The following is a 21,016-nucleotide window of genomic DNA, read 5'->3' on the forward strand; positions in this document are numbered from 1 at the left end:
CTTCTCTCCCTCCACCCCCACCATTTCTCATATCATCTTTTCCTCTACTGGTCTGCCAACCAATTCCCAAACCAGGAATTTCAGTGAAGTGTAATGTATATATAATAATAAACTAATTGTATCTAAATTCCTAGAAACTGGTCAAAAACATGTATCTCTGACAAACAGCTGATCACCAACTATTAGTGCTTTAGGTGAACAAATAATATGACCCTATTAGATGTCTAGTCACAAAATCTCCCCAGAAAGGTTGGACTGAATAGACTATATGCAATCTATACCAAAGATAGCACTGGTTAATGCCAGTCACTAAAGGGAAGTCATTATATGCTTTTTATAAAATGATCCAACAACGCAAGAGGGGCATGATCAGTTCTGTATAATTTCAAAGTATCATTTCAAATGAGCTGTGTGATTAAAACAGAGGACTTATTGATAAAGATGTTAGTGGCTCCAAGGCACAAAATTCTTTCATTAAAAAAACAAACTACACATTAGGCATAAGCTGTTAACAAAGGCAACATATGTTTTCACTCCTCTAGATAGAGAAAACTGCAAACAGGATAGGGAAGGGAACATTGAGGATTCTCTGGGACATGGGCCATGTCGGTATTTTTATCCTCTTTTCCTTCTGGTTTCACCTCCACTTTCCTACTAGACCTCACCACCCCCCATCTTCCTCTCAGCTCACACAGGCCGCATTCCTCCCTCTGTAAAACTCTGAGAAGTAGAGATGATGGGTAATGAAGTGGTCAAGGCACAAGCCCTATCTTACGGCTTAATCCAAATTCTGGAAAAGCATAGCACTGGCAAATGATGCACATGTTCGTACATATCAGGTGAACAAAGTTTACCTCCTTTGGGCCAAAACTTTTAATTTAACTATTTGTTTAAAGATGTTTTCTAAACTGTATTTTTTTTAGGGTGCCTGGGTGGCTCATTTGGTTAAGCATCTGCCTTCGGCTCAGGTCATGATCCCAGGACCCTGGGAATGAGTCCCACGTGCGGAACCTGCTCAGCAGAGTCTGCTTCTCCCTCTACCCCTCCCCCCTGCTCATGATCTCTCTCTCCCTCACTCTCAAATAAGCACATAAAATCTCAAAAAAAAAAAAAACCCAAAAAACCCTGTATTTGTTTATTTGTATGCTAAACATAAGTTAACCTTAGAATACTGCAAGATATTCCAAGGCTGAGATATGATGGCTTTCAACTGGGAAAAGTGTATACATATATAGCTAATGTTTAAACTGTTATAATTAGGAAAATATAACCAGAAATATCCAAAATGTAACAAAGTAGCAAAAACTAAAATTCCTTTTGAAATTTAAATATGTGGAATTTAAGAAACAAAACAGATGAACATGGGGAAGGGAAGGAAAAATGAAATAAGATGAAAACAGAGAGGGAGGCAAACCATAAGAGACTCTTAATTACAGGGAACAAACAGGGTTGCTGGAGGGGAGGTGGAGGGGGGATGGGGTAACTGGGTGATGGGCATTAAGGAAGGCCCTTGAAGTAATGAGCACTGGGTGTTGTTTGCAACTGACGAATCACTGAATTCTACCTCTGAAACTAATAATACACTATATGTTAAATTGCATTTAAATAAAAAATAAAATAGAAAAAGCAAAAAAAAAAAAAAGGAAATTTAAATATGAATTTGTGCATTTAGAACCATGGCAACTATCTATTAGTGTCTTTGTTGTGAAGTATAGTTCCAAACGTACAAAAAATAAGAAGATATTAATTGGCATGGTTATTATTAGTCTATTTGAAAATATTGCTAGAAATTAAATGACAAGCAAAGAGACTATAGGTATATATTTTACCAACAGAGAGTTTTCTGTAAATTAGCTAGCACTCCCAATGCTGAAGTATTATCTATCCTTAAAATATTTGGAATAGAGAGTAAAGTTTTACACCTTAGGGCAACAGTAGATAAAAAAGTTTTTGATGGCTAAGGATTAAAAAAGGATTGATGACAACCTGGCAGTTAGTTCCTCAGGTTAAACAGAGTTATAAGGTGACTCAGCAATTCCACTCCCAAGAGAAAAAAACAAAAAACAAAAAACCACCAAAAACCTATGTTCACATAAAAACTTGTACATGAATGTTTACGGCGGCTTTCTTGATAATAGCCAAAAAGCAGAAACAACTCAAATGTCTATCCATGAGTGAACGGATAAACAAAATGTTGTATCTCTCTCTATAATAGTATACCAGTTGGCAATAAAAACAATGAAATATTGATACGCGCCAAAATGTGGATGACATCTGAAAATGTTATGCCTAAATGAAAGAAGTCAGTTATAAGAGACACATATTATATGATTCTACGTATATGAAATGTCCGGAGTAGGCAAATCTCCACGGATACAAAATAAATTAGTATTCACCTAGGGTAGGGGTGGGAGAAAGGGGAGTGACAGCTAACAAGTATGGGGTTCTTTTTGAGGTGAAGAAAATGTTCTAAAATTGATTGTGGTGATGGTCATACATCTCTGAGAATATACTAAAATCCTGTGACCTATAATTTAAAAAACCCACATATATATACATATACATATATATATTAGATTTTATTTTTTTAAAAAGATTTTATTTATTTGAGCTTAACTGAACTGAGCCACCCAGGTGCCCCTGAAAATAAAGATTTTTAAATTGGTGGTGGGGGGGGGGGAGAAGACCTATCTAGCTCATTACAACAAATTAAGATAATACCATTTTAAGTCAATCAGAGAAAGACAATTATCCTATGATCTCGCTGATATGTGGAATTTGAGAAACAAGGCAGAGGAATAGAGGGAAGAGAGGAAAAAATGAAACAAGACAAAAACAGAGAGGCAGACAAACCATAAGAGACACTTAATCTCAGGAAACAAACTGAGGGTTGCTGGAGCAGAAAGGGGTGAGGGGATGGGGTGGCTGGGTGATGGACACTGGGGAGGATATGTGTTGTGGTGAGTGCTGTGTACTGTGTAAGACTGATGGATCAAAGACCTGTACCCCTGAAACAAATAATACATTACATGTTAATAATTTTTTTAAAAAAGGTTTTTGGAAAACTGGAAAGTAAACTAAATTCCATAATAAAGTCTGTATAGAATATGACATTAAAAAAAACACCATTTTTTATTACCAAGTTATGATGGTAATATTTCTAATAAACAGTGGCTAGCTCTGTGTATCAGTCCATATGCACTGGAAAATATGATGGAATTAGAATATCTTTATACTGGGACATTCTAGAAGGAAGGTCTCTATAAAGCTGCAGTACAGAACTGACACAAGGTTTTCTGCCAACAGGCATATCCTCTGGTATCTCAATTCTCCGGTGAGATAGAGAAACTGGGAAGCTGTGAACACTTATCTTAATCCACAGAGTCAGCTTTCTCTAGTGCTGAGACCAATGCAAAGAAAATGCATATCTCTTTCCTGAGATAATTTCCATAAGGGTGGCAAGCCTAAACACAAGTCCTTCTAACTTGTTCAGGGACCAAATAAATCAGAAGGTGGTTAATAAGCTTAAAACTTACTTTAACCTTTCTTCAGATGATGCTAGAAGGGTAGGGAAGAAGATTTTATAACTAATGACATTTTTCAGATTAAATATAATTTTGTGGCCAACTGCTTAATTAAAAATTCTGGGGTTCCTGGGTGACTCAGTCAGTTAAGTATCTGATTTCCAACTCAGGTCATGATCACAGGGTCCTGGGAGTAGGCCACTTAAAGCTCCGCGCTTAGGATGGAGTCTGTTTCTCTCTCTCCCTCTCTGCCCCTCCCCTGCTTGTGTTCCTTCTCTCTCTCTCTCAAATAAAAAAATAAAATCTTAAAGAATAAATTCTATGTAAACTTTGTATATAAATAAATGCCCAACTTTCTTTACTGGGTGCTTATGTTAAATATTGCTTTCATCTACATAGTATTTCATGTAAAATCTGGACCCAATTGGTTATGTTAGTAAATTCACATCAAATTTTACCACATTCAGAAATATGGTAAAAAAAAAAAAAAAAGGGCGAAAAAGAAGGTGAAATATAACATGTAAGTTAAAGGAGGAAATGTTATTATAATAAACTCAACGGATCTATTATTAAAATCTTCTACGGGTATGTATTAAATTTTCATGTGTTTAAATTTCATCCATTTACATTCAATACAATTCAAATAGTTAATTTATTTTAGTATGACATTTCATATTCTAAAGCTTAACAATAAATCAGGTTCTACATCATTAATTAGCAAATAATTATTCTTTAAAACAGAAGTCTCACAAAAGGCTGTCATTAATATGCTCTGTGAGAAATTGGTGGGGTTTTTTTTTACTAGTATCATTCAAAATGATACAAAAATAAGATGATACAAAAATAAAAACTTCCATTTATAGGAAAAATGAACTAAAAGGGATATGTTAACAGAAAGGAAATAAAGAATTCAGGGAAAAAATGTAAAAAAAGAAGGAAAATGTCAGAACAAAACATTATAATAAAAACACGACTTATTAAGTAGTAAATTAAGGAATAAGTTTCAAACATTAAAAATGCCTACTTTTACTTTGGATTAGGAACTGAATGAGCTAAGATAAAGCTAAGATCCTATTCTCTATGTACCTGGCTTAGATCAATGATGATGATTTTTTTTTAATTTAAAGATTTTATTTATTTATTTATTTATTTATTTATTTGAGAGAGAGACAGCGAGTGAGCAAGCATGAGCAGGGGGAGGGGCGGATGGAGAGGGAGAGGGAAAATCTCAAGCAGATTCTGCATGAGCACAGAGCCCAACTTGGGGCTCGATCCCATGACCCTGAGATCATAACTTGAGCAGAAATCAAGAGTCAGATGCTTAACGGACTGTGCCACCCAGGGGCCCCAATGATAATTCTTAAGGAGAAAGCCTGCTGAGAGAGACAGTTTTTTGTTGTTGTTGTTGTTGTTGTTGTTTTTTCCTATTAAAAAGTGGTTCCTATTGTCAGAAAAATATTTTCCTGGGGCGCCTGGGTGGCACAGCGGTTAAGTGTCTGCCTTCGGCTCAGGGCGTGATCCTGGCATTGTGGGATCGGGCCCCACATCAGGCTCCTCCGCTGTGAGCCTGCTTCTTCCTCTCCCACTCCCCCTGCTTGTGTTCCCTCTCTCGCTGGCTCTCTCTCTCTCTGTCAAATAAATAAATAAAATTTAAAAAAAAAAAAGAAAAAAGAAAAATATTTTCCTTGCTTGCCTACATACACACGCACATGTGTCAATACAGAAGAGGCAATGCGGTAAGAGATATTCCTAGACTGAAGTCAGCACAAGTGGGGTCAAGTCACTGGGCAACTCCTTCTTTGGGAGTATCCTGAGTCAGATATACTCATGCACACACAGAGATATATGTATATAATTTATATGATATATACGTATCATAAATTTGTAATATATATGTCATGAAGAGGAAACAGGAACACAATTATCTGGCTGGAACAATTTAGGGAATGATGGTGTCACTTACTGAAATGGGGAAGCTGGGGAAGTCTTTGGATGGGAAGAGACATCGGAGTTCTGTTCTGAACATACAAAATTTGAGATAACAATAAAATGACTAATACTGACTAGATGCTAACTCCATACCAGGCGACATAGCACAAAGGTGGGAAAGGCAGTAGGCCCTGCCTGGCAGAGTACCCCTAACCCCAACTTCTTGGTTCAGGAATGGCCATACCAACCCCTACCAGCTCAATTAAAATCTTCCCTAGGGATTTTATCAGGGCAAATATTCACTTTATGCTTAGGGGTTGCTAGCTGTGAGGTGTCTGAGGAGGTCATTTTGGCTACCACACGGCAAGATCCAGCCTAAGAGTAAAGACAACACACAAGAAAAAATAATGAGGAGAGATGCGGAATGATGGGAAGGGACAGGTCTAACTAAATAATATTAGTAGCTGGATCTAGTCATGGCTAAAGCTAGATGCATTCCTGAACTTCCTGCTACATGAGCCAATAAATTCTATTTTTTCTTTTTTAAGAGACAGAGTGGGGAGGGAGGGGGAGAGAGAGAGAGAATCTCAAGTGGGTTCCACATTCAGCACAGAGCCCGATATGGGGCTCAATCTTATAACCCTGAGATCATGACCTGACCAAAGTCAAGAGTCGGACACCATCCAGGCGCCCCACGACAAACCTTATTTTTGTTTAAGCTAGTTTGAGTTGAATTTCTATTCTCTGCAACTGAAAGAGTCTCAACAAATTCACAGATCTGTAATAGCACAAACTTTGCGTATTTTTTTTTTAAGTAAGCTCTATGCCCAACATAGGGCTTAAACTCATGACCCCAAGATCAAGAGTCACATGCTCCACCAAATGAGCCAGCCAGACACCCCTATAACATCATACACTTATCAATAAAATTGTTTTTTGACAGAAGAAATATTCAGTAGGTCAGTCTAGCCATTTTATCCTTTAAAAAAGCCTATCTTCTTTTATCTTACTGAAGCCAAATTTTGCTTAAATTACTTCTACTCATGCCTTTATTTAAGTCTATCTGGAAACAAATCCTCAGCATTAGGTTAATACTGCCTTATTGCTGCAATGGCTTTGTTTATTGAAAGACCACTATGTGCAAATAAAACTACCTACTGAGCATTATTTAGTGCTGAGGAACTTGAAGTATGGGCACTAATTGCTTCAAAGTCAAAGCCATCCGAATCTTTGCCCAGTTTTTCCCGTTAATTTGAACTTACTTTAATAAAAAACGTGCAAGTTGCTTGATTATATATTTGAATTAAGCAATGGTCTCCGGGACTCACACGATTGGGGACTGTTGATTTAGAAGGGATCATCAATAATTAAATATAAACTTCCCTGGATCGTGCCTGGAAATTGGGTGGATACAGCACAAGGAGATTAGGGGTTCACTTATAACCGGGGCTAATTTTCAATGATACTTTTAGCAGAAAGATGTGGTTCAGGGAACACTGGAAATGGCTGTTATGCTAGAGAACAGGGTGTCAGGGCTCAAAGTGGTCTTGGCAGTTTGGTGTTTCAAAGGGAGCAATAAGATAAAGTTTCAAAGGATTTAAATTTTGAAGGAAATGCTGTGTAAGCTTCTATTTTAAAGATATAATAAAATATAAAGACTACACATAACAAATTCAAGGTGAAAGATCAAAGACTGTAGGGGAAAAATAATGGGCTTCTTCTAGTATTTCACATTAAGGAGGGCTTAAAAGCCCAATTTTAAACCATATAAAAACAGCCCTTTTAAGGGGTACCATGTTTCTGACTTCACATAAGTTATCAGAGCTTGGCCTTTTAAAATTGGCTTATTTGCCCTTAATAAGTAACTTTAACTCCTTGATTGTTTATGCAAGTCACATACTGACGACCAATGAGAGAAAAAGTCTGCCCATAAGGACAGTTTCTCTGATCAGTAATTTTGCTTACAGCAGTGAAGGTTTTTAGGAAGAATACAGAGAGGAAAGAACTGCAAAAACAAAAATAATACCACAGGTTCATTCAGAATGTGCCAAAAATGACACTCAAGGGGCGCCTGGGTGCCTCAGTCGGTTAAGCGTCTGCCTTCGGCTTGGGTCATGATCCCAGGATCCTGGGATCCAGACCCTCATTGGGCTCCTTGCTCAGTGGGGAGTCTGCTCCTCCGTCTCCCTCCTTCTCCTGCTCATGCTCTCACTCTTGTTCTAATAAATGAAATCTTTTTAAAAAAATGACATTCTAAAGGTCAGAAAGCAGATGGTAACTTAAGAGTATAGTAGTCATGTTAATGACAAAGAGAATGTGTTAAAGTGATAGACTTCATGGTTAGAAATCTATTATCAAAGGGGGCACTGGGGACCATCAGAAAATGAGAGAAAGTCATTAAATGCATACACTAAAGAAGTGTTTAATACAAACAAGATCTCTTTTTCTTTTACAAGGGGGCTCAAAAATTTGTTTGTATTAAACATTAAATGTATGTAAATACTTTGTCCAGAACTATTTGTCTAAATGGCAGGGCTGGGACTTGAACTGAGATCCCATTACTCCAAAACCACTGCTCTTTCCATCATACCAAGAAGAAGCCCCTTTCCTGGATCACTGATCTTCATGCTCTACTCTCCTTCATTCTCCTGGGATTGCTCAGATTAAAATCAGATTAGTAAGGGTGTACTAATGACCATGAGTACAGACTCACTTACGTCCTGTGAATGTTTTAAAGGGGATAGTTACCTACATGGAGGAGAGCTGGCCTTGGGCTACTTTCTAGGTGAGGTCTGTCAATTCAATTTAAATACAAGAGGGAGGTGGAGAGGAGATGAAATAGGGGAGGGAGAGAATCACAGATTTAGGGTTGGAAGGGAGCACAACAATTATCCAGTCCAATTCCCTTGATTTTAGGAATGGAAGGAAGTTTCTCAGATCCCAATGGGGTAGGTAAATGGCAGAACTGAACCCATGAGGACCACTTCTTGCCCCCTCCTCTAGGGGGAGATAACTGTAACCCTGTCATTCCACACTTCCTTGAGACTGACTTTCTGTCCCCCTCTCCTGCCATAAATGACATGAGGCCTGTTGTTGAATCCATCGGAGTAAAACATGGTAGTCCTTGGATACTGAAGATGGGGCCATTTCCTTTTATTCAAATCAATTCCTCTAATATTTACTGAATTTCTACTACGCTTATGTTGTAGAGTGTATAAATATTTAAGGATATGACTAATACACAACCCTGTCTTCAAGAACCTTATGTTTGCTGAGGCAATTTAGTCTCTAAATAATAAGACTATTATAAAATAATTTAGTTTGTAGATTAGTGGTTCACAAGCTCCTTGAGGTTCCCAGACCCTCTATGAGAATCTGATATTAACTATGGATCTGCTCCCCAGAAAAACCCACATATTTTTGCACATATTCAGGAGATTACTGGGTTTCATAAAACCCATCTACTGACTACGAGTTAAGAAGTTCTATTTTGGGAGATTCAGTGAGTACCTCTACATAAAATTATCTGAAAAACCAAAGTTGAGAGAAATACTAGTTATCCCTTTCCTTTCATATAAAATGAGTGAACTTTAAAAACAATGTTGTTCCATGTTAAGGAACTGGAAAGCAAAGAAATTGCTTTCTCTAATATCATCTGAATGTCCCTTCTACAAATACTTATTTTCCCGTATCTAATTTTTGTGTGTGTTTTCTTCCGTAAGAATATATTGTTTGCATTCAGTTTCCAGAGGGCCTTTTCTCATATATATATATATATATATATATATATATATATATTTCTCATATACATAATATATATGAAGTTTACATTCACAAGGATAAACTTCATTAAAAGCAGAAAAAACACGGCTTACCTAATGAATTATTTTATTTCTTTCTCTTTTTTTTGGTTATAGTTTGAAAGGCTGTTTTTAAGGCTTTGATACTGAGGAGAGTAAGTCATTAAGAGGAGCTGATAAAACTGCAGCATGAGCACTTGGCTCTTCTCTACTAAAAAAAGTATTTAGATCTTTTGGAATTTAATTTCTTAATTAAAAAGTATAACAGTAAAGAAATTCCTGCAGAAGTGGGAAACTGTGCAATCAATACTGAGGTCTCATAAATCATTTCCTAAAGCTTTGAATAAATCAGAAAAAACACAGTAAACTCTTTTTTTTTTTTTTAAGATTTTATTTATTTATTCGACAGAGATAGAGACAGCCAGCGAGAGAGGGAACACAAGCAGGGGGAGTGGGAGAGGAAGAAGCAGGCTCCCAGCAAAGGAGCCCGATGTGGGGCTCGATCCCATAACGCCGGGATCATGCCCTGAGCCGAAGGCAGACGCTTAACCGCTGTGCCACCCAGGCGCCCCACAGTAAACTCTTTAATACACTGTTATTTGGTTATGTTAAAATGTTTTTTAAAACTGGCTATTATGTTACATATTCTTAAGGAAATAAATGGGGGAGTTAGAACTGACAATATTCCTGAATATATTAGCAAAGTGGAAAAATGATAATGAAAACTAGATAAAAGGACAGAAAATAAAAGAAATCCCATTTAATTTTTTATTTATTTATTTTTTTTATTTTTTTTTTTAAAGATTTTTTTATTTATTTGACAGAGATAGAGACAGCCAGCGAGAGAGGGAACACAAGCAGGGGGAGTGGGAGAGGAAGAAGCAGGCTCATAGCGGAAGAGCCTGATGTGGGGCTCGATCCCATAACGCCGGGATCACGCCCTGAGCTGAAGGCAGACGCTTAACCGCTGTGCCACCCAGGCGCCCCTCCATTTAATTTTTTAAAACCCTGTAAATAAATACTGTTATAATTCAATTCGCTGCTTTGCTAATGTTAGGTTAAGAAAGTTTAATGGAAGGAAATGCGACTTGGCAATTGGAGAAAAGGGATGTGGATTCCTTATTTGTTACCAGTATTTTAAACGGATTAGAAATAACAGATTGTTAGCAAATAGGCACAAAAGTCTGGAGCAGGGACAAAAATTATCTATAGAACAAGCATAAATTTTCTAAAACACTGATTTATTAAATTTTTCCTTAAAAATGGAGAAAAGGCCAACCCAACCACAATCTCAACAAGCACTGTGGGGCAGTCCAGCTCAAGTTGAACAGGACCTAATGCTAGTGCTAGGTACATTCTGATTTAAAAAAAAAAAAAAAAATCCATTAGAGAATAGCCCACCAGACAGGGATAAACACCCTCATCTTGACAGATCAGTATGACTCTTAAAAGAATATGGTTCTTTTAGGGGGCACATTTTCAAATAAACAAAAGAAGTTGAATGTTTTTTGGAGGGAGCTAGGGGAATAAAAACTAGAAATGATATAAACAAAGACTTCAGGCTTAATGTTAATGATCAATATTAAGACATCTTTTCTGAGTGTTGAAAATAAACCCCGACATTAGCATAGGTGGGTGTGAACTACTTCATATGAGATACCCTTCTCTTCGGTAACATCATCTAAATGAAGCAGGATATATTTAAAGGATCAATGTGAGCAAATACATACCACAGGCTGTTTTGTGATGTCCACCAAGTCCTTAAGATTATAATATTGATGTTTCTCAAATGCCGAAAATAGCATGTCTAAAACATGTTGTTTATCAGCTCGAGCTCGTTTTCCATCTTCTTTCTTTTTCCTTTCATATTCAATCTAGGTGCAAACAGCAAAAGTAATAAAGGCATCAATCCAACATGCTCACTCTAAAATACAGGCATTCTCTTTTTAGTCACCCCCAAAAATGATTAATTTCAAGTCGCAAGGCAGCAGATTAAAGAGCAGAGGGTTGAGAACCTGGGTCTTCACTGCTCCCAGGGTTCCTCAGACCCTGAAGGATCTACGAAGGTATTAAAGCCTGCCCATAAACTGCCTTCATTCTTTTCTAAGGCTTTATACAATGTCTCCATTTGCCCCCAAACAGCCTTCGTTTGCCAAATTAGAACAATTCAGTGTGGCTACTGATTAGGTCATGTTGATCAGAAAGTCCAACTTGCAGTTTTTGTTTTTGATTACCCCAAATACGTAAAATAGTTTCTTTAACAGATGTAGTTTGGTAGGCAACATCTTTCAAAATTGAGGTTTTTCCGGATAGGCAGGGAATTAAAAGGTGGGCAGATTATAGAAGAGATTCTATAGGAAATGCAAAGTTTGAGAAGCACTGGTAAAAGGAAAAGAACGTGGGCAGTGAAGCATTTTCTCCTCCTGACCCCGTGTGACCTTGAGTTTGTTTCTTCTCCCATAACATGAAGTAAGCTTACTAACAGAAAAGGGTAAATACATACTTAGTACTCAGGTACAAGCAAACTGTTTTTCCAAAATCCCATTTTATCTTAAAAATTCATGTGAACTCTAAATTCACCTGCATTAATACACCTTTATTTGTAATACAAAAATAAAATATCTCTCATCCAAATAAAAGTGACACTCTAGGAGCAAGTGGTATGTTTGTCCTGTAGTTTTGTATGCCTTTATGCACCCCAGTTTGAAAGCAGTGGCCCTAAAAGAGAGATTTGATCCAGAGATTTGACCATTTGGAAAAAAAAAATTACATTTTATTAGGCAACCTACTGAATGGGAGAAGATATCTGCAAATTATATATCCAATAAGGAGTTAGTATCCAAAATATATAAAGAATTTTTTCAACTTAACACCAAAAAACCCCCACCCCAATCTCATTAAAAAAATGGGAAGGGGACAGGAGTAGACATTACTCCAAAAACAAACACATGGCCAACAAACACGAGAAAAGATGCTCAACATCACTAATCATCAGCGAAATACAAACTAAAACCACAATGAGATATCACCTTATACCTGTCAGAATGGCTAAAATCAAAAAGGCAAGAAATAACAACTGTTGGCAAGCATGTGGAGAAAAGGGAACTCTCATGCATTGTTGGTGGGAATGTAAATTAGTACGCTGTGAAAAACAGCATGGAGGTTCCTCAAAATTAAAAATAGAAACCATATGATCCAATAATTCCACTACTGGTTATTTATCCAAAGAAAATGAAAACACCAAATCAAAAAAAATATATGCATCTCTATGTTTATTGCAGCATTATTTACAATAGCCAAGATATGGGTCAACTTAAGAGTCCATCAATAGAAAAATGGTTAAGAAAAACGTGGTGTGTGTGTGTGTGTGTGTGTGTGTGTGTGTGTGTGCACACATTTTAAATACAGCAATAGCAGAGCACAGAATCACCTTTGGACAAGTTGATGCTGAGAAAGATGCAAATGCATGGCAAAGGGCTGTGTTGTTGGGGAGGAATGTGGCCAGACTCAAGACTCTCTGGGTGGCAAAAGCATGACAGAAACAACTATAGACAGCGACAGGGGATTTATTAGAAAAGACCAGAGTGAGTAGAAGAGCTAGAAGCAAGGCTGAAGAGGAGACAGACCAGAGCAACGCATGACCAAAGAGAAAATCCAAGTCTTCCCAATGTGGGGAAGATGGAAATACAGACGAAAACATGCATTTAAGTACAAAGGCAAAAGTAGAGTGGCTATTCCAATTCAGTGAGAAAGGAGGCTGAAGAGATGACTAAAAGGGATGGACCTGAGGTGCATTCAAGAATTTTCTCTCTTTAGGGTCAAAAGAAGGATAGAAGTGGGGTGCCTGGCTGGCTCAGCTGGTAGTGTGTATGACCCCTGATCCTGGGGTCATCAGTTCAAGCCCCATGTTAGCAGTGGAACTTACTTTAAAAAAAAAAAAAAAGAAAGAAAAAGAAGGAGAGAAGAGAACAGCTACATCAGGGAGAAAGTAAGCATGACAGGGCAGGACAAGACCCACAAATCCAAGGAGGAGGGTGTTTGGATTAAATAGAGAAATATCATGCAATGCCTTAAAGGATTAATATTTTAAACCCTGCTTTGCTGACCAATATCTAAAATATATATATTTGCTGTTTACGACTGTACTTAGTTTGCATCCTGAAACTTCTTTCCACTGTTGCAACTCATTTGAATAGTTTCGTGTTTTGCATTAAGATGAACAATCTAGAAAAGGTGACTGCTAAAAAAGAGAGAAAGAGAGAACAGTTTGGACCAGGAGATGAAGTTATTGTAATCCTTTACTCTAGTCTGGTGTGGCATAAGAAAAACTTAACCTGGATCTAGAAAAATAAAGGGAGACAGAATCAGATTAAGGAAGGGTGAGGAAAGCCTACAGCCTTCCAACACGCTTAAGTGGAATGTGGGCCAGAGGCCACAGGTCCTCAAGAAAAATAATACAAAGGAAGTGAGGACCTCGCAAAGGTCCAGTATTAGGCTTTTGTGCTCTGCATGAAGCCACAGTTGTATGATACTTTGCGTGTCCTCCCGTTCCAGCTTTACTTTATGCTGAGGGAAGGAGGAAGAGTTAAATTCAGGAAACAGTAAAGAGAACCGATGGTATATTCAGCTTCCACCCTTTGTAGACTCTTCCTTGTGTGAAATGCTTGGAGAAGCTAGGAAGATTAATAGGAAAAATGTTTTCAAATACAGAGGATCCCTAACTTCCAATGGTTCGATTTAGGATTTTTCAGCTTTATGATGGTGTGAAAGCAATATGCATGCAGTAGAAATCATAATTTGATTTTTGAATCTGGATCCTTTCCCGGGCTAGCAATATGCTGTACAATCCTCTCTCGCGGTGCTACGTGGCAGCAGCCAGCTGGAGCTCCCCGGTCAGCCATGCTATCACCAAACTTAAAACTATTCTGTTTTACTACTTTCACAACAGTACTCAGTACATTACATGAGATCTTCAACACTTCACTATGGAAGGGGCTTGGTGTTCACTGATTTTGCCCAAATGCAGGCTAATGTAAATATTCTTAACCACGTTTCAGGTAGATTAGTCTAAGCTATGGTGTTCTGGTAGGTTAGGTGTATTAAATGCATTTTGACTTATGATGCTGTCAATTTTGACTGAAACCCCACCAAAAATTGAGGGAGATCTATAAAGAAATCTGCTGATAAAGCCAGATGGCCCACTTCAGAGAGGGCATACACTCTAATTGGTACTGGAAAGAAAAGCCAAAAGCCTTCTAAGTGTTACCAAGTTGTCCCAATCCCAGAGCCACATGCCAGATCCAAGAGGGCCTGAATCAAAAGTAAGAATTTAGAATGAGTTGGAAAGGAACTTTACTTCAATCTCAAAATTACTGTATTCAACATTGGTGCTTTCCTACTTTAGATTTGGGGGAAAGCAGACTAGAAATGTTCTGTGTTAACTGTGTCTGTTGATGACTCGATACCTGGGGGCAGTGCAACCTAACTTTACTTTTGATTAGTGGAATAAAAACATTTAAAAGTATAATCTGAAAACCCAGTATGAAATAATAAGAGCAACAACAAATTGGCAATACGATCCCTTATTAAAGAAAGTAAAGTACTAGAAATTTAATTCTACACTTATTTAAAAGCAAAAGGCAAATGGCAAAATTTAATGTCCTCAGGGCCCATACTGCAGGATAACCCACAGAAAAGACTGTTTTAAAACAAAATTTTTTATAGTATAGCATTAAATCTTTTTTGATAATGTCCAAGGCAGACTCATACTCTAAATTCTGCTCTGTAGTAGCAAGTAGGTCCAATGGATATATGTAAAATTAAAATTAAACACACACACACATATGTATAAATGCATAACTATGTAAAATTGGTCATTAAATTACTAATGACTAACCTCATACTCAGGACAAAACTAAAGTTCTGAGGTAGCTTTTCTTTTTTAAAACTAAACAGTATAGAAATGGTCATCTTAATATTGTACTTATAATATTGCACTACTGATAAAATTAATTCTACAAATAAACTACAAATGATATGAACTAGTCTATTAAGGAGAAGACTACAGTGTTGCGATAATGTTATTTCTTCTCTTTTTCGCTCTTTTCCCTTAGGCGTTTTGTTTTGTAGTGGTGCACCAGCATGGTAAGAAAATGATGCTACTCAAAACAGTCACATATCTCACTTGTTAGCAGCCACCACAAAATATTAGTGGGATAGTTACTGGACTAGAAATGGCTATTATGTGAATTTTAATTACCGCTATTATATCTGCCCCAGTGACCATAGATCAACTGCATAATCAGCTGGATAGAAATAATTGTCAATTCAGAAAGGACTTTAAATTTAGTCTCCAATTAAAAATTTTACAATCCAAAAAAAATCTATCATACACAATTAATTTTTCTTTTACAACAGAAAAGAAATTATTCAAGACTAAAATGCAACTAGATGTTGAAAATCCATTGTGGGGTGGTATAGAGATATTCAACCATCATTACTGAAACCTTAATCACTGACTAAAATTATAAAAGCCACCCACCGCCAATTAAAATATTGTAATACAGATGTCTGTAAATTTCTAGATTGTTGTTTGCAGAAATACTTTGATTGCGTTGTCAAGGCAGTCCTTGTGGAAGCTTTTAACTTTTGAAGGGAGCATGACAGCCTTGAATATCATGGTTTGCATTTAAATTCTTACAAAAGGTCCTCCTCACCCCTAATGCTTCTATTTCTGCCTAGTGTGTTGTTATCTTTTGGGAGGAAATTAATTCCTTAGAGTCACTGAGTTCTTGGTGTGTAAATTCAAATGAACAAATTGGACAAAACTGGACAAATGGACAGTACTAATACTAGGCAAATACTGCTGAAAAGCCTTTATGATATAGTTCTGTAGGCATTTATTACCCATTGAGCAAAATTCTGAATTTATACGCATAACTAAAAAACCAAAACCAGGGGCGCCTGGGTGGCACAGCGGTTAAGCATCTGCCTTCGGCTCAGGGCGTGATCCTGGCGTTCTGGGATCGAGCCCCACATCAGGCTCCTCTGCTGAGAGCCTGCTTCTTCCTCTCCCACTCCCCCTGCTTGTGTTCCCTCTCTCGCTGCCTGTCTCTCTGTGTCAAATAAATAAATAAATAAATAAAATCTTTAAAAAGACAAAACAAAACAAAACAAAACCACAACAACAAAAACAAACCCAACAACCTTCATTCTGAAGACCAAAGTTGGTTGCCACACTGGAGGAAACAGAGTGTGCATAAAAACAGTTACCTGAAGATTTTATGTAATCATCTGACTCCCTCCAACAATAATTTTCTAATTAAGCTCTTAGAATTCACTATCACTTTCTGACCAAGAGTTCTTGCCAGGTAAAAGAAGGGGAAGAGAAATCTTTTTTAAAGCTGGGGGAAAGAGAGGATGATAAAGACAATAAAATATGAGTTCTTTTTAAAAACCTTAGGTTTCATGGAAAAAGACTTCTTGGTCTCCTCTCAGGTATCATTTTTGCCCCTACCCCCAACAAGATGGCAGACAGAACTATGAAGTTCCCATCTCTGAGTCAGTGGCTGCACGTTACAATTACCCAGGGAACTTGAAAATTTTTTTTTTTAAAGATTTTATTTATTTATTCCACAGAGATAGAGACAGCCAGCGAGAGAGGGAACACAAGCAGGGGGAGTGGGAGAGGAAGAAGCAGGCTCATAGCAGAAGAGCCTGATGTGGGGCTCGATCCCATAACGCCGGGATCACGCCCTGAGCCGAAGGCAGACGCTTAACCGCTGTGCCACCCAGGCGCCCCGGGAACTTGAAAATTTTTAAGAGAGCTGGCTTCCACAGATCAATTAAAATCAATCTCTGGAGGTTATTTTTCTTTTTAAAAAGCTTCCCAGGGTATTCTAGAGTATAGCTAACACTGACAAACACTATCTAGATAATAGAAGACAGAATTCCTTACGAGAAAAGTCCTAGGAGTGTAGGCTACACATGAGAATGCTGTGAAATTTACACATGCTAGATGATGATGTCCACAGCGCCAAAAAACCACATACAGAAGCACCTTTACTTGCAATCGGAAAGGGAGGGAGCTGGAAGCAATCTCACATATCAGCTAACTCGATGTGTATCAATTTGTAAACTGCCAAAAGGTACTTCTGTATTAATATGCATGGATATTTTAAAGCACACACAAAAAAATTAAAGAGATGAAATGAAAATAAAACATTATTTTAAGGGTAAGTTTTAATTTGTCAAAATTACAAAATACGTTTTGGTTTTGTTCTCAAAATACAGCAATCTGCTTCACATTCTGGATGCTTAGTTTTTTAAGTGAATTGCAAACTGTAGTAGCTCTGTACCAGCAATAGCTAATATGACTTAAAGTCCAACACACACGAAGGTTAAGGGTCATTATGTCAGTTATCTTCAATAAGCCTTCAGCTCCAGGCCTTGGTGATGCCAGCAACAGGGGACCTACAGGCTAAATTTCTAAGACTCCCTTCCTAGCTGGTTTCCAGCTGGGGTTCTGCCAATGGGAGAATGAAAATAGGAGGAAGGGAGATTTTTTTTCTTTTTGTGTGCGTTCTGTACACCTCCAGCAGCAGCAGCTTCCTTATCTCTGGTAACCAATCCCCCTCTCCAGCCCTTCCATTTTGTATTCGTAAAGCATTTGTAACCAATTCCCTACGTTAAATCCCTTTCTGCTTGAAAATCTAGAGTTGTTTTTGTTTCCACAATAGACGCTAACTGAATCATCACTAAAGACGGGGAATGACAAGCCACATTTAAAATGATTGCTAATTTCCTTTTTGGAAGGGCCAAGAGTACTTGTCACATCGGATTACATCATCACTGTTTCTATCTCACACTATGACTGATAAAGAGGTCATTTTAGAATAGAAGTGTCAGTTTTTCCACTTTCTTGTTCACATATATTTGCTTTACTAATATATTATCTTTACAGTTTCTTTGCAGGAAACTTTAAAACCATTTGTTCATTTTTTTTAAGATTGAATTTAGCTAATAATAGGTACTATAATCTATAAACCTCTGAATTTAGCACCAAACCTAAAAAGCTGAAGGCAAATGAAAACGTGAGGTACCAAACATTGGAAGTACCAATGTCAATCCGTCCGTGTTGCAAAATTTCTACTCTTCTGCTGAAAATGGCTGACTAGCAGAGGGACTGCATAGGGTGCTAAGGTCAATCCATACAATATTTCTAAAGCTCAATTTCTTTCTTTTATTACGTGAAAAACAAGGTGAATACAAGTTCCAATATTCCCCACCCCATGGTGCCTCCTATAAATCCTACTTTGACAACCCATTATTTCCCAAAGTTTGCTTTTACTACTCCAAAGGATGGGGGAAGGGGAATTTAATGTTCAAACGTTTGCAAAATATAGGATTAAACAATTTTCAAGGTCCCCAATTTCAATAAAGTGTCCATTTTGAAGAGGATACAATCAGAATCTACAAGTTCTTTTAACACATAATCTTTTCACATAACTTCTTTTTTCAAAAAGACTCTCACAAGATTGGTGTTTCTTTTTCTTTCTTTAAAAGATTTTATTTATTTGAGAGGGAGTGAGAGAGCGAGAAAGAGAGAGCGAGCATGAACACACAAGCAGGGGGAGGCAGAGGGAAAAGCATACTTCCCACTAAGCAGGGAGCCCAGAACCCCAGGATCATGACCTGAGCTGAAGGCAGATGCTTAACTGACTGAGCCACCCAGGTGCCCCAAGATTAGTGTTTCAAAACTTGCTTTGGAAAATGCGGACCTACATGAACCAGTAGTTTCAGAAATGTAACGAAGATTTAAGGAAGAAGAAAACCACTTACAGAGAAACCTAACAGGTCATATCCAATAGGTAAGGCAAGAATTTTCTGGGCCAAGCTTCATGGAAGGAGCATTCTAAAAAAATGCTTTCTGAATGGCAAGTATGGTAGGTATTACATCCCAGATAGTCTGTGACCTAAAGAGATAAATCTGAATTTAATGCTTAGAAGAGCTCCATGTACAAAGTGGGAGTTCAGATATCAAGAGATGATTACACATATATTTCACATACAGTTGACCCTTGAACAACACAGGTTTGCACTGTGTGGATTTTTTCAGTTTATTGCCCCAGGGTAGATTTTTTTTTTCAATAAACACAATACAATGTTGTAAATGTATTTTCTTTTCCTTGTAGAAGAGAATTATTTTTGTAACAGCATTTTCTTTTCTCTAGCTTACTTTATTGTAAGAATATAGTATATAATACATATAACATTTAAAATATGTGTTAATTGATTGTTTATATTACCAGAAAGGCTTCCAATCAAGTTAAGTTTTGGGGGGAGTCAAAAGTTATACATGGATTGGACTGTGTGTGTGTGTGTGTGTGTGTGTGTGTAAGGGGACGGGAGGTCAGTGACCCTAACCCCCGCATTGTTCAAGGGTCAACTGTATATATGAATTTATTTATGTGCCATAGGTGGGTGGAAAAGGCTTTGGGGGTAAACGCAAGGTGGGTTCTTTCTGATCAAATGCAGGGATATAGTTTTACAAATATATATATGCCATTTTCTACCTCCTCTTTCAATTTTTGTAGAAAATTTTTCCTTACATTTATCCTAAAAATTATATTCAAGGAATCTCAACTGTTACAGTGAAATACCAGGCTTATGTTTATATATTTCACCTGGTAAAACTTTGAAAACATTTCAACATTATATTGGATTTAAAATTTTTATAGACCATCTTGATTATGTAACCCCTTAGTCATTCTCATTGAATTATGTTTCTCAATCTTTTAGAAAAATTAAAGTCTCCTTCTGATAAAAATAAAAGCTTTATACTCTTTGTATAGTTGATATTATACTATATTATTGAATATGTTTTTAAAAACTATGCAGGTGCCTCCATTCAATCTGATACACTCCCATGGTGGAAAAAATTGACGAAACATTCAAATAATGTAATATGATAGATTATAGTCAATCTTTATTTTTATGAAAACAAAATCTTTCCAAAGATTACTATATGGCTCATTGCTAATAACTACATTAGTATAATGACTCACTGATGCAATGACCACCTTAACAAAGGTTGATACCATGAACTGCCACTTAATGTTAAAAAAATCTTTAACGTGGATGCTATAGCAGTACATCCTAACACGGAGTTCAGAATACAACGTATTCAAACTTGCTTTAGTAGTAAAAAGAAAAAACATATAAAAACATCCTAAAAATATGAAATTTGGAATCTGTCTTCTATACCCGCCAACTGGATATAGTGCCAATATTACTAAGAATATGAACTGTGATACTAGGAAAGTGCCAGCTTTGCTTGACCCAAGATCGATTTTCCTTTTGCCTCATCAATGGTAGTAGGGGCTCATCACGGTCCAGTACTCACACTCTTTCCTAGCTTTCTTACTTTTCTTATTCCAACAAAAAAGCTTCACTGCCCACTGTAACCATTCGAAAATACATACTCACTATGATGATTCCAACAATTCAAAAAGGCTTTATAAAGAAGAAAATTAGGATAAAATCATTCCAGCTCCTATCATCCAAAAATAATGACCATTAAAGTATTTAATCTTAATTTTGGACATTTGTTTCCAATCTTTGCCTGTTTTAAACAACAGAGAAACACTACTGTATATCTACCTTTGAGCCCTTATCTTCCTGTGACACGTTCTTAGATACAAGACTGTTGAGTCAAGGATATATTCTTTTTTTTTTTTTTTAAGATTTTATTTATTTATTCGA

General features: G+C 37.1%; 1 protein-coding gene across 1 annotated transcript in view; it reads right to left on the reverse strand.

Moving 5' to 3' along the window:
- Positions 1–21,016, reverse strand: part of GTF2F2 (general transcription factor IIF subunit 2) — a 148,457-nt gene that overhangs the window by 7,715 nt on the left and 119,726 nt on the right. Inside the window, exon 7 of the mRNA XM_002914964.4 lies at positions 10,984–11,127. Within this exon, the coding sequence (XP_002915010.1) occupies positions 10,984–11,127 (144 nt within the window). The remainder of the gene's footprint in view (positions 1–10,983; positions 11,128–21,016) is intronic.

The sequence above is a fragment of the Ailuropoda melanoleuca genome, chromosome 7, assembly GCF_002007445.2.
Source record: "Ailuropoda melanoleuca isolate Jingjing chromosome 7, ASM200744v2, whole genome shotgun sequence".
Taxonomy (NCBI): Eukaryota; Metazoa; Chordata; class Mammalia; order Carnivora; family Ursidae; genus Ailuropoda; species Ailuropoda melanoleuca.